The sequence below is a fragment of the Mandrillus leucophaeus genome, unplaced genomic scaffold, assembly GCF_000951045.1.
Source record: "Mandrillus leucophaeus isolate KB7577 unplaced genomic scaffold, Mleu.le_1.0 Scaffold518, whole genome shotgun sequence".
Lineage (NCBI taxonomy): Eukaryota > Metazoa > Chordata > Mammalia > Primates > Cercopithecidae > Mandrillus > Mandrillus leucophaeus.
The window spans coordinates 188,891-202,723 of record NW_012105564.1 but is presented as its reverse complement, the minus strand read 5'-3'; the positions used below and the strand labels follow the sequence as shown (position 1 = coordinate 202,723).

The following is a 13,833-nucleotide window of genomic DNA, read 5'->3' as shown; positions in this document are numbered from 1 at the left end:
TTGCAATCTAGAACATTATTTAACATCTGTTGGAACTGAACTTCACCAGGCATTTGGTTACCTTTATGGCTTCACAAAAACAAAATAAAATATAAGCCTTGATCTTTCTGGTTGATTTGTAGTCCATGGCTCCCAAAGCTAGTTTGAAGTATAACTTTCATCCCTAAATGATGAATTCTGCCCCCCATACTCTAGGCAAGATACTATTGTAGCCCCCGCCCTTTTTTTAAGGAAACTACTTTCATTTAAAAAAATGTGTGATTTTGAATAGATATGGCCACAACAGGACTTTGTTTACATTTAAACAATGGAAAATGGCTCAGATGATTTGGTTTAAGGATGTTGTTTACATTGATTTTTAGAAGTTCTATTAAACCCAAATGCCCTGAACGATAGAGGCCCATGCATGGTATTATTGATATGCTTATCTTTTTACCAGGTCTGGAAAGAGAACCTTTGAAGCAGAAAGGCTGGGCAGAAAAGGATTTGAAAGTAAAAACAGGAAGGAGGTAGCTCAGAGTGGGAAGGTTTATTGGCTTCTAAATTAGAGGAAATATGACTTTTAAGTCAGAGGAAATATGGCACTGCAGTGGTGGGTCCTAAACAAGAGGTTTGAAGTGAAATCTGTGTAACCTGAGAAATCTTTGGGAATCGTTCATAAGAGTGGTACCAGGAGGAAAAGAGAAGAGTATAGGACCAGCATTACTCAGGAAAGAGGAGCTTCCTTTTATTAACTCCTGAGTTTTGGAACCATTTGATTCCAAATAATCCAAAGTACAGAGGAAGAAGATGTCCAAAATGTAAGGGTGGGTGAAGGGTGTGTCCCTTAACCATCTTTAAACTTCAGATAATTTCCCTTCCATTAGATGTATTAGGCATTATTGTGTGTGACTTGATCTGGGTTGCAAATATAGGAAAATAAATTTTATAATTTCTTTTCCCACAGGGGATTGGGGCTGTTCTAATTGACAATCCTGTTTCATCACCTGCTGTACATTTTAGTTTTAGTAGCAATGGAGGACAGAAGCAGAGGAAACCACCTAAGTGCCATATCCTACTGCTTCCTCTCCTTGTTGACTAGTGAGGCTGGGGGAAGGATCTGACTGGATTGTAGAACTCTTTGAGCAGGGAACAGAATGTGGCCTCAGTAGGCTAGTGAGCTGGCAGGGGGAGTCTTTGAGGACATAGGAGAAATGACAGCAAGCAAGAAAGGGAGAAAGTCTTCCAAATTGCAAAAATAATAATCTGCAATAATAATAACATTAAGTTAATAATAATAAGCTTTCCCTATAAAGCATGGTTTACATGTAATCCATACCTATAATTGCTGGGTGCAGATTTCTCCTCTTATTTCTAAAATGTACATCATAAAAATTCTCTTGGCTGAGCATAATTGCTCACGCCTGTAATCCTAGCACTTTGGGAGGCTGAGGCAGGAAGATCACTTGAGGTCAGGAGTTCAAGACCAACCTGGGCAACATAGTGAGACCCTGTCTCTGTGAAAAAGATAAAATGTCACTAGGCATAATGGCACATGCCTGTAGTCCCAGATACTCAGGAGGCTGAGGTAGGAGGGTTGCTTAAGTCCAGGAGTTGAAGGCTGCAGTGAACAATGATTGTTCCACTGCACTCCAGCCTGGGTGATGGAGAGATTCTGCAAATTAATATTCCAAACTACCATTGTCTCTCTCTTTATGAATTCTCATGATACACCTTCAGTGACTCCTCTTCAGGGTATTAGATTGATAGAATCATCTTGAGTGGAGCAATTACTAATCAATTAGTCATGAAAAATTCTGTAAATAGGTTGATAGGCAGAAATTAAAATCTCAGATTCCCTAATAGTATAATGATCTATCTATGTAAAAATAGATTTGGAAAATTCCCATGTGACTGCTTTTTCTAGAAGAGTAGATAACTGATACTATCTCTCTTTTTTTTTTTTTTTGCTGATCCATTAGTCTTCCCCCAAGCACCTTTTAGAAAAAGTACAGATCCTTAGGGGAAATTTCCAGTTCTTGTACAGAAGAATGTGGCCTGCACATGTCAAATTAATCATGTACAGGTTCTAGTTTCTCACCAATTAAGTTGAAGAACCACTAAACTAAAAATATGTAATTTATATCTATTATGTTTTTCATCTTTAAAAAAGACCAGAAAAGGACAATTTTCAGTTTTTAAAGAAAATGCTGAATTTGGATAAATCTTTTTTGAAAATGCTTTATTATAGGTCTTTCCCTCAAAAAAAGGTTTTGTGAGAGACACAGTTTCTCCAACACAAGAATGTGATGTGTCTGCATATTCTGAGACATATGGAATATGGCATTTGGCTTGCTGAGTGAGCATGTTTAACTCAGCTATGGAGTAACTCATGAATTTCCTACTCTTGAGTATCTTTGAGTTTCAAAAATCATTCTTGAAATATGTTTAAGGGCCATTCCTTGGGGGTGGGGCATTTCAGAGATGGCATCTGGCAATGTATTGAGGTGGCTCTTCATTATGTTTTCTTGCTGGTCAATCAGCAAGTGTGTTCCAATGAACAGACTGATAGCATTGTAGAATAGGTTAGGAAAAAGTAACAAAATGGCTAATTCTCATTTAGTAGTGAAATTGAATACTGAATGACATCTTTGTAGTTATAAACGACTTTTGTTTTAATAACAAAGTTGTTGATTTTCTACTAAGGGTTCTTTTAGGTTGTCATCAGGGGCTGATGGGAGTAACAGTTCACCCAACTCTGCAGCTAGCTTCAGTGGACATGCCACACCTTCCCAGCAGCCTGAACCTGTGGTACATTCTCTTAAGGTAACCAATCGTGTGCAACCATTTATCCAGAGCTTCAGTTGTGTTGTGGCTTGTTCGCTGTAGTCTAGTAGTCCTCACAGTCTTGCTTGAACCATAGATATTTTATTTTTTGACTCCTTATGGTGTAACTTTTTAAATCTTAATTTTTGAAGTATGATTTTAATTGTTCTAAACTGACAATGAGTTTGAGTACTTATGGTTGAATCTCTAGTTTTATCATTTTGTTTTGAGTAATGTGATTCATATCTATCGGCATCGAAGTTGAAGTCTGTGCATGTATATCCATATTTGTAAAAAACTGTGATAGGTATTTTATGTGCAATGTTTGTAGCATGGATGTCTTCAAATATAGGGAGTTAATAGTTGGTCAGAATATGGAAGGATACCACATTATTCTTTCTTGATGCAATTGAAGTACATTATACAACTTAAATAAAGTAATGAAATAAATAAAAACTTAGTCTTTCCTCTTCTAAGTAGAAATTAGATTCTCAAACTCCAGTTAATGCCCCGTTATAGAATAATAGAAAATAGATATATGGTCTTATACAGAAAGCTACTTTACTTTTGTGTCTTTCTTCACGTTTTGCAGTGATTTCACAAAAATTTGCCTAAAATTTGTCATCTATTTTCTTTACCAATAATGAGCTTTCCAATAAGTAAAATTAATGAAAAATCAGGACCATAAGTACAACAATAGTCAATATAATAATATAAACAATATAATAATACAAACAATAAACAATAAACAATATAAATATTTACCTATCTCAGAAGAAACTAACGCAGGCAATAAAAATCATCTTAAAATTGAGACAGTTTCTTGAAATTTTATCAGTTTCAGAATATGAAACACTGTCTAACAAATCTATCTATAATTTCTAACATGTAGCTTTGATCAAACGTTTCTGACCCATAAAACAGGTAGAGTGCTTCCATTCTGCTTTTACCACATGAGTTTCACAGCTCTTCTTAAAATTGTTTCAATTTCAAAATGATTTATCATCAGCCTGAAGATGCACTCCTCTTTTGGAGTGAACCGCACTTTCTGTGGCTTGCACAAAACAAATACATAGATGAGAACTTCAGAATGTTTATTTCATTTTGAGATGATTAAGTTTTAGCAGAAGATTTTGCTCCCTCAGGATATTTTGCTTTAGCTTATACAAAATGAATTTGTTTTTCCTAAACATATACTGATGATTGATGAGGGAAGGTAGGGCAACCATGCTAGTGGCCATTGACAATGCACTTGGCATTTTCTGTCTTTGTTGGGATAATTCACAAAGTGAGCAACTGAGAGGAATTCCTGGGAAGGCACAGCCAGTGTGAGGGGGCACTGCTTTGCCTCTGGTGGGTATTGGTTTATGGACTGTTGAATAGTCTTGTTCTCTGTGGCAGCACTTGGATGAACTTTAGCATGAATCAGGCACTAGCTATCTGAAAAGCCTTTTAGAAGTAGAAAATGGACCAGAGATTGGCTTTTATCTTGTAGTGTTTTAGCATCTGCACACACTCCAACAGCAGCAGCTTGTCCTCCTATTCAAACTGTTTGAAAGCCATTTCAGCCTGTTGCCTTATTAAATGACAATTGTTATTTGAATCAGAGCAGCATAGTGAGTCACACTGAAATCTTTTCCAGATTTCTCAATGCAGCTGTTAGTGTGGCCTAAAAGGAAGGGGAGGTCAAGGAAGAGCTCCTCAGTTTTCTCTGAATTTAGTTCTAATTTACACAATTTTATCTCTGGGAGGCTGAGGTGGGTGGATCATGAGGTCAGGAGTTCGAGACCAGCCTGGCCAACATAGTGAAACCCTGTCTCTACTAAAAATACAAAAAATTAGCCGGGCATGGTGGTGGGCGCCTGTAATCCCAGCTACTTGGGAGGCTGAGGCAGGAGAATTGCTTGAATCTGGGAGGTAGAGGTTGCAGTGAGCCAAGATTGTGCCACTGCACTGCAGCCTGAGTGACAGTGCGAGACTCCTTCTCAAACAAACAAAATATATACATATATATAAAGATATATATATATTTATGTATATATTTTGAGAGATACATATTTTGAGAGATATATATTTATATATTTGATATATATTTACATATATATTTTGATATATGTATTTATATATATTTTGATATATGTATATTTATCTCCCTCTCTTGATATATATATATATATATCAACCAAATGTCGTTGGTTGGCAGATGAGTGATACTGAGCAACTAAAACATCTTTATTAGAAAACTGGGGCCCTTGAATATCAAATGTGTTTGCTTCCATGAGTTAACTGTGTTAGGACACAGAAATATATACAAACATCATTTTTGGGAAATGCATCTTAAAAAGATTTCAATATAAGAAAAAGAAATTGTGGCCACTTGACATGTTTTGTTTTTGAGAGCCAACTGTCTAGAGCTGATTTATTTCATGAGATTTGTCTATTCTGAAAAGAATAATTAGTACAGTGGCTCAGTTTCTCACTTTCTGATAGATTTTATAGAAAATGCTAGGCTTTATAAAATCTATGGTCATGGTTTGTGGGGAAATGTAAATCACTGTAAGAAATTAGTACATTTATAATAACACTATATTTTTCTTGTTTTAAAATTTATGATAACTATTCATTGGAACTTTACTTCATTTAGTAAAAATTAACTGATTTGAAGTACACTTCTCTAAGGTGCATTACAAATCAAATTTGTAGGTAAATGAGCTTGCTCAAGGAGCTCTTTATGTTTTCTATGAATATTCACCGAGAACAGTCAGTGATTTTCTCTAAGTATGTAAAGAAGGTAAATTAACTGTAATCTGAGGTATCAGGGCTCAGAAGTGGCATTTTTATAATAATAATGGCTAGAAGTTTCAAATTAATGAGAGTAGTTTGTGATTAGATTAATTATTACAGGATTGAACTCTATTTCAATTCAGATAGTGTCTATGAACTTGACCTGAAGGTCCCACTTCATGCTTAAGTCATTTAGTTTGGCTCACTTGGTGTAAATTCTCAGGTAGCATCTTTAGATTTGACCATCAGCATTGACCATGATGACAGTAGAATCAAGTAGCTTAGCAGTGTTGCAGTTGGTGTGGATTCTGTGGGAAATTCTAGGAAGAGCATTAGTTTTTTGTATTACTTCAGCATTTTGATTTATAAACTGATATAGATGAAAACAACACAGAAAGCCAAAGTCGTTTTCTCCTTTTATAGTATAAAAAGTACCCACAAGAAAACTTTAGATATTTTTAAAGGAATATTATTTTCAACCTATTTAGGACTAATTTAGAGAAGTGGAAACATAGGGCTCTAAAATTGTTTAAAAGGCATTTTATTCCAAGACATTTTGCTTTCATGAAAAATATTTAAAGTGTTGTTCAAATATTTTCACTATAAGGAGCCAGTACTTCTCTTTGATACTATCAAAGAGCCACCTCCACATGCCTTTTCTCGGGCACTGGGAACATGTCCAGGCAAGAACTGCGAGGTCAGTAGTTCTTATGTGCATATTCCTGGGTTTTGACCAGTTTCACCTGTCGCTATCATCTTTTTTAGTCATCTTTTATGCAGGCCATGTCTACATATCATTTGGACCATTTGGCACATAGTTAATTATATTGGTCATCATTACAGTGGAGCAAGAGTTATTGACTATATCCAAATGGTTGACACAGTGAGGTTATCTTAATGACCAATGTAAATGCATATGCTTATTTTAGACATTAATGAATTCCATTGATTATTAGTGATGCAGTGGATAGCTTTTAATGGCCATTTGAAAATCAAATAGAATAATTTCAAATAGATTTCAGAACAATCAGCTACTTAAAAAGTATGTTGCCATATACTAATCCACTCTGATATGTAGACATGGAGAAAACTAAAGGTTTTACAAAGTGGAGCTCCTTGATGGTTTTATCATAACTAACAAGCTTTTTTCCATGTGAAATTTGCTTTTCTTTTTCAACAAATCCAGGTCTTGGATGTTCAGGAAACTATAGATCGTCAACAGGGTAAAGAGTATGAACATGACCTTAGTGAGACAGAAAAAGCTATAGTCAGAGAAATGTGCAATGTAAGTTTAATGTGCTTTATTGTGTATTCTGTGTTGAAAGCCACATCGTAGCTTAGCTATTGTTTTATGAATATTTTTAAAGTGCTAACCAAATGCCTTTACATTTTTTATATGAAAATAAAACAAATTTCCCTTGGTTTTATATTCAGTATATTTTATTGTAGTTTTATTAACACAATCATGTTACAAAATATTCAATTTAGAGATGATCAGCCAATTCTGTATTCCAGAAGACTCTACAAACATTTCTAAATACTAAATTTACTGTCTAAAATATGTTTCTAATTTTGATAAAAATAAATGGGTTTCTATTTTATACTTCTAAGAAGTTTGTTAAAGATCAGTGTTTAAAAACCTATGATAAAGAAAATACAGCCACCTTTAGATTTACTTGTAACTATTCTTGGAAAAAATTGCCACCTTACTAGGTAATTTTGCTTAGTTCTTCATATATCATATATGTGTGTTTCATGTCATGCAAAGTATTATCTTTAGCTTTCAGTTGTTGACCCAAACTCAGAATATAGTAAGGTAAGAAAAACAGATAAGAACCTAAAATATAGTTAGGTGAGGCACAGTGGCTGTCACCTATAATCCCAGCACTTTGGGAAGCTGAAGAGGGAAAAATGCTTTAGCCCAGGAGTTTGAGGCTGCAATGAGCTATGGTCATACCACTCCACTCCAGCCTGGGCAATAGAATGAGACCCTGTCTCAGAAAAGAAAAAAGAGGATAGACAAATAGAAATCTATCTATGAAGTCAGAGACCACAGGAAAAAAAAAAGATGTTATTTTCATGATGCATATTCAATGCAATCATTAATATGGCTTGGATTTTACTATTAATCCCTGACTAAATTTTAATTTTTTGAGTAATATACATGGGATGTATCATTTAATCAATAATATAATTTGTGAAGTTTTAAATAGCTAAATGGAATATTGTAGAGGAAGCAAGAAATCATGGTTAAGCACTGATCATGTTAAACACTGATTTTAATTGGCTTTACATTATACTTTTATCCTCATATTCTTTTCTCTATCCTATCAGGATGTGAAATTGCTTAGAAATACCCTTTAGCTTTAAATCTATTAGGACCAGATTTTCTCAGACACTTACTCATCTACCTCCTCGAGATGTTTCTGGAATCCAGTAAATGTTACATAAGTTCCCTGGGCATTTTTTATGTGCTAGAATGAGATTTGTAGTCTCTTGCTTGCCTGTGTTGTGGCCGATTTTTCTCTTCCAACTCTTCCTACGTTATTTGTTTTTCTTTCCTGCATATCTATTGTCTGTTTTCAAAAGGTCACTAGTTCTAGATGTCATCTTTCCTAAATGCACCACCATTCACCTTCTGTAGCTTTTCAACCTGTGCTTAAGATTTTCAGTTTGAATATTTCCCGCAGATAAATTTTAAAAAGCCAGCCACATACCTAGGAATGCCTGTTACTTCTCATCTATTGACTGTGGAATGAGAGAGAAAGTTCAGACAATAGGAACTGTTGAACTAGAAGGGGCCATAGAGGTCATTCTCCAGTGTTTGTCCAAAGAATAGTATATGGACCGCCTTCATAATTCAGATCTCTGAGTTTAACATCAGACCTCAGGCGATTCAGATATGAACCCCTGGGTAAGAACCCAAACACTCTAATTCTGTATTTGAAGAAACTAAGATCCAGAAATTAAGTTACTTGCTCAAACTATTTTCTAATGAATAGTGAAGTCAGGAGTACACCAAGATTTCCTTTGAGGACCTTTCCTGAGGAACGAAAAGTGAAAAGCACGTATCTTACAGAGGGGGCCATCTCCATGGTGCTTAATGCCAGAATTTCTGCAAAAAATTCCAGGATTGTTTCTTTCCCTTTCCTTTCCTTCCTTTCAGTTTCTGGACATTAGAAAATTCGTATCTTAGTCTCAATAGAGACCCATTACTGGATTGGATTTTGATTAGTTTTATGTTGATCTTTTTGTTTGCCTGCATTTTCAAAAATGAATTGAAAGGCACCATACAGTATTATTTTTATTTTTTACTATGTAAGATACTTTCAGAAAGCCAAAAGCTTGCCCTCCTTGTTTACCTTTAAAAGTTCTCTAGGAGTATGCTTTCTGTCTACTTTTGTCTTCGATCCCCAGAATTTGAGGAAAAAATGCAAACAAACCCAAATCTGATTCTTAAGCAATTTTATATATTTGGAAACAATAAAAAAAATTTATTGTCACCATTATTAATTATATGATCAAAAACACATAGTAAATGCCACAGAATAAAGAAAAATGCAGATTGTAAAGCAGTTGCATAAATTGTGAAACTAGTGAAAATTATGAAGGCTTGGTTTCTAGTAGAGAAATTATATGCCTTTATAATAATGTCACAGAAAAATAAAGCTTTCTCATAATATGAGATGGGTTATAAGACTCAGATAGAACTTGGGACGATAGAAGTTTTGCTGTCGTTTCTAGTATTGCTCCTAGAGATAAGATGTTGACATCTACACAGCAAAAAGATTATTATTCATATTACCTTATGTGGGTTAGTATGTAGTTAGCTATTCTCTTCCCAAACTGTGCTACAGAAATTAATATACTGCCCCCTAAGAAATAGTAAATCTGTCTTTTTGTAGTAGTAGTTGTTTTATTTTAGATTTGTCTGTCTGGCTCTTGTAAATTCCCTGAGGACAATTGAAATACTTGATTGGTCATCTCAGTCACAGTCTCAAACACACACCTGTTATGCCTTTTTAAGTTAATAAGTCACTACTCCCGTGTCAACCTTAGTATTGTTGGTTTATTTCAAAGTTCTGCCTTCTTTAAGAGTTTCCTTTCACCACATAGTTATATCTGGGGTAAGCTCATTGCATTCTACATTTCAGTATTTGAAGAGGAGTTGCACTTTTGAGTTGTAATCATCTGGTGCTGATGTCTGTTATCCTTGTAAGGTCCTTAGGTCTACCCTCTGCTTCTAAACCACACATTCAAAGCATTCTGGATAGATATAATTATATTTAAGGGCTAGAAAAGGAAAGTCCATAGCATCCTTTGGCTCCTTGATTCAGTGTTTGTCTCGTGTCAATTTATTAAGAAATGAGACTTTCCTAACCCTCTTGTGTATAGCTTGAGCCATCCATTGCTATGTATTAATAATTCCTTTCCAGATATTTAAGAACCCTAACTTCAGCTCCTTTTGAGTACAAGATATTTATCCCATGTATTGGTATATGCTGAAACATTGAGATTAATAGTTTCTTTGGCTTGGAAATGAAGGTAAACAGAACCCTATATTGTGTATTACTATTAATGATATTGGGTTTCCCTGTAGTATCCACTTCTATTTAAAAGCAAAAACAAAACCAAACAAGAGGAACAGTTGTGAATAATTAATGAACAAACTACTTTTATGCTCATGTTAGAGTATTGTAAAGTTTTGTGCAATCAATCAATCTGATCATAATCCCTTGCGTGAAATAGTCTGGGAGGGTCTGGCTGTTACTGTGCATGTACACATACATGCATGTGCATGTGTGTGTATTCCAATCAATGTTAGTGTATTGATACATTATTGGCAAATTCAGTAGTTTTACATGTATGCTTACATTATTCTTGGTCTCACCTTTTGTTTCTCTGTGTGGCCCAGCTTCTAACATATTGTAATTGTATCTCTTTCAGTGATTTTGAATTTATTCTTATCATCTTCCTACATTTGGATGCTTTCTGTTTTGGAAATCCGAGAGATCATATTGCTTGGTAGCTAAGATTTGTGACAACTGATGACCCCACTCTGTAGAAAAAGCCAGAGAAATTTACTAGTGGCCCTAAGACTACCACCTCAGGACTTAAATAGCTCAATAACAAAAGCTCCTTCATTTTCCTCAGCGCATTAAATACTGATATCCTTTGTTATGGGTGTATAATATAGGAACCAGGATGATCTTGCTAAGGTGTTCTTAATTCTGGCTACACATTAGAATTACTTTTAGGGCTTTTTTAAAAAGCGCAGTCGTCCATGCCTCACTTCTGCCAGTGAAATCAGAATCTTCGAGGATGGGGATTACTGTTTAAGAGCTCCTCAAGTGCTTAGTGTGCAGTCAGAGTTGGGGACCAGTTATGTAACTACAGTAAGTTAATATAGCATTTTAAAATTTTGACCCTGGTTACTAACAAGGTTTAGTAGTCCCAACTACTAAGTAGTTCTTTTGTTTTAAGAAGCTTGTCATCACATTTTATTTTGTATTTGAACTCATTCATGTGGATATTTTGTCTCTTGTCTTTACTTCATCTTTGCTCCTCTCTTAATTTACCCTTAAGAAACGCAAATCTCCTTGTGGAAGAGGAAAAGTAAGATACTCACTTCATCTTCTTTTTTTTTGAAGGTTGTGTGGAGGAAACTTGGAGATGCTGCAGGTTCGTGTCCTGGAATTAGGCAACATTTGTCAGGAAACCAGTACAAAGGACCAATGTGAGATGCGCTCTTTTTCAAACAGGAGATCACCACTGCCAGAAAGAGATAGAAGACAAGAAGAAGAAAAAGGAAACAGTGGGTTTCCGCAAACCTGGACTCATGGAATAACATGGAGTGTTTGTACATTGCACATATCTCCCCTCTAAAACCTGTAATACAACTTCTCCCCTCAAGCTGATATTCTGTGTATCTCACCTCAGTGTCCACAACAGTCAATCTCAGACAAGATAGCTTTGAAAATCTCAAAAAGAGTAGCTTTGAAAATCACCATTTTGGTACCAGTGTTTTCATTAGAACTAAGTGTTTTTATCCCCAGATATAATATCGTAATTGGGAAATCTGCATAGTTTTAAGAGTCCAGTGGAGCCTCAGTGTTCTGAATAGAGTTGACTCCTTGCACATAATGGTGGGAGTTTTCTACCATGTCATATTGAAGATATGAAGAGGTATTTTCCAGCTTCCCAAGTTTGAGAGTTGGGCATCTACCTCTTATACTTCAGTCAACCAACAAACTACTAATTCCGGATTCATAATTAATTTGGATGCAAGATAAGATTAAGTTTTTGGAGTTTGGTGTTGACTTCTAGGTGCTAAAAAATACCACGTAAATTCTCCCTACCAGCTAGAAGGGTAGCAAGACTTTGTAGAGTGCTTATCAGAGAGTACCATTGACTTCAATTGATCAATATAAATGTATCTTTTTCTTTTCATCTTAATGAGTTTCTCATAAAGACACATCTTGGGGCATATAAGCCTTCATATTCATTCAGTGGATCCATTGATGTTCATATTAACAATTTCAACTAAAAACTAGCAAACATAATTTTTCTAAGTGTTTCGAGCTGTGAGATGTCAATTTCTGTAATTTAGTTTCTAGACATGCTGTATATTTAATAAACTTTATGTAAACTTTAAAATATTGCACTGCATTTATGAAAAAAGCTTTCTTTGCCTACTGCAGCAATCTAACATTTTATGAAACTGCCGCATGTCCTTCATTATTGAGGCTAAAAGCTCTTGTTCAGATTGCCTGAGGTTTGAAAAAGAGGTGTGCTAGCTTTGCTTAGTTTATTTCTTATTTTTGGTATACATATACATATATATAATATTAGAATGTGTGTACTGGAAATGCTATGATAGGTATTTTGTGTTTATCCAAATGCAATGATAGTTTCTTGTATGAATGTGCAAGAGGCCTGTGACCGAATGCTACGTTTTTATGGTAGTTTAAGATTATAAAAGTAGAAATGCAACAATTCCCAGTTTTGGGATAGGTTCTACATTTCTGAGATTTGATTCATAGCAGATATTCTCTGTTGTTGTTTTAGATGGGCTCATTACACAATGAGTTAATTGTCACTAGTAGGAGACTGTGAAGGAATTTTGTTATACTTTCAAAAATGTTAACTGTGATGAAAAATCATCCCTCTATTTTCAGAAAATATTTATGTATTAATTTACTATAGAATTATCTCTCTAATTATCATAATTGGGTTACAATTTAAGCTTCCCTTTAAAAATGTTATATTTTAAAATGTTATTACTCTATAAAAGAAAATTGCTTGCTATATTTACACCTTCTTTCCTAGGAAAGCTTTCATCCTTAAATTGTTGTATTCCTATACTCTGAAGACATTTAAAATAAGCTTTTGTGCCTGCAGCAGAGCCTGCAGAAGCTAATACAAGGGACACTGGTCTTTTGACAAAATAAAGTTGTGTAAATTTTGATACTGTATTAAAACTATTTTTTTAAAGTTCTGCATAAAATTGAGTATTAAGTATATGTGTTCATCTTAGCAATGGTAATAAATTATTTAATCTCACAGTGTTTTTGTCTTTTTCAAAATGTCTTTCTTAAATTAAGTCCATTTGTAATAGTCATTACATGTCCTAATGCTCCTGTATGATGGTAGTAATAATAGTAATACAGATGATTCATTATCTTAAACATAAACCAAAGGCATGTTTTAAAATATGCTCATAATGAGGGATTAAATATTCAGATATTCCTCAACTTGCACCATTCTCCATTATAATGGAGTTAAAGCTTTCAAATGATATTTTAAAATATTTAAAAATGTTTCTGTTATAAAATCCTCTTAGTCTGTTAATTTATATAGATTAAAATTAAACTTCATTATTATCTACTTATTTTTAAAACATTAGTCATCAGGAGGAAATATTTTGGAGGGGAAGTACCAAATAAATGGAAAACTTGGCCTCTTTAAGAAACTTATACATTATTGGGAAAGGCATAATAGATACATGTGACTAAGAGATCAATAGGAAAACACACACACAAGTGTGCTCAGAGAACACACATACTTCTTGGATGTCACTAGTAAGATTGTGGAATAAGGCTTTCTACACTTAGTATTAGCCTCAACTTTAAATGACAGAGAAGATGGACAACTAAGTGCCTGAATCTTGCTATTACCTAATACCTTTATCAATCAAAATGAGTGGCACCATTCTCTTATGTGACCAGGTTATTAGTTTATGAT

At 34.5% G+C, this 13,833-nt stretch overlaps 1 protein-coding gene across 1 annotated transcript in view; it reads left to right on the top strand.

Annotated features, from left to right (window-relative positions):
• CCDC85A (coiled-coil domain containing 85A) overlaps positions 1-13,152 on the top strand; it is a 197,356-nt gene extending 184,204 nt beyond the window's left edge. Inside the window, exons 7-8 of the mRNA XM_011996529.1 lie at positions 2,686-2,805; positions 11,241-13,152. Of these exons, the coding sequence (XP_011851919.1) occupies positions 2,686-2,805; positions 11,241-11,330 (210 nt within the window). The 3' untranslated portion in view covers positions 11,331-13,152. The remainder of the gene's footprint in view (positions 1-2,685; positions 2,806-11,240) is intronic.
• The last annotated feature ends 681 nt before the right edge of the window (positions 13,153-13,833 follow it).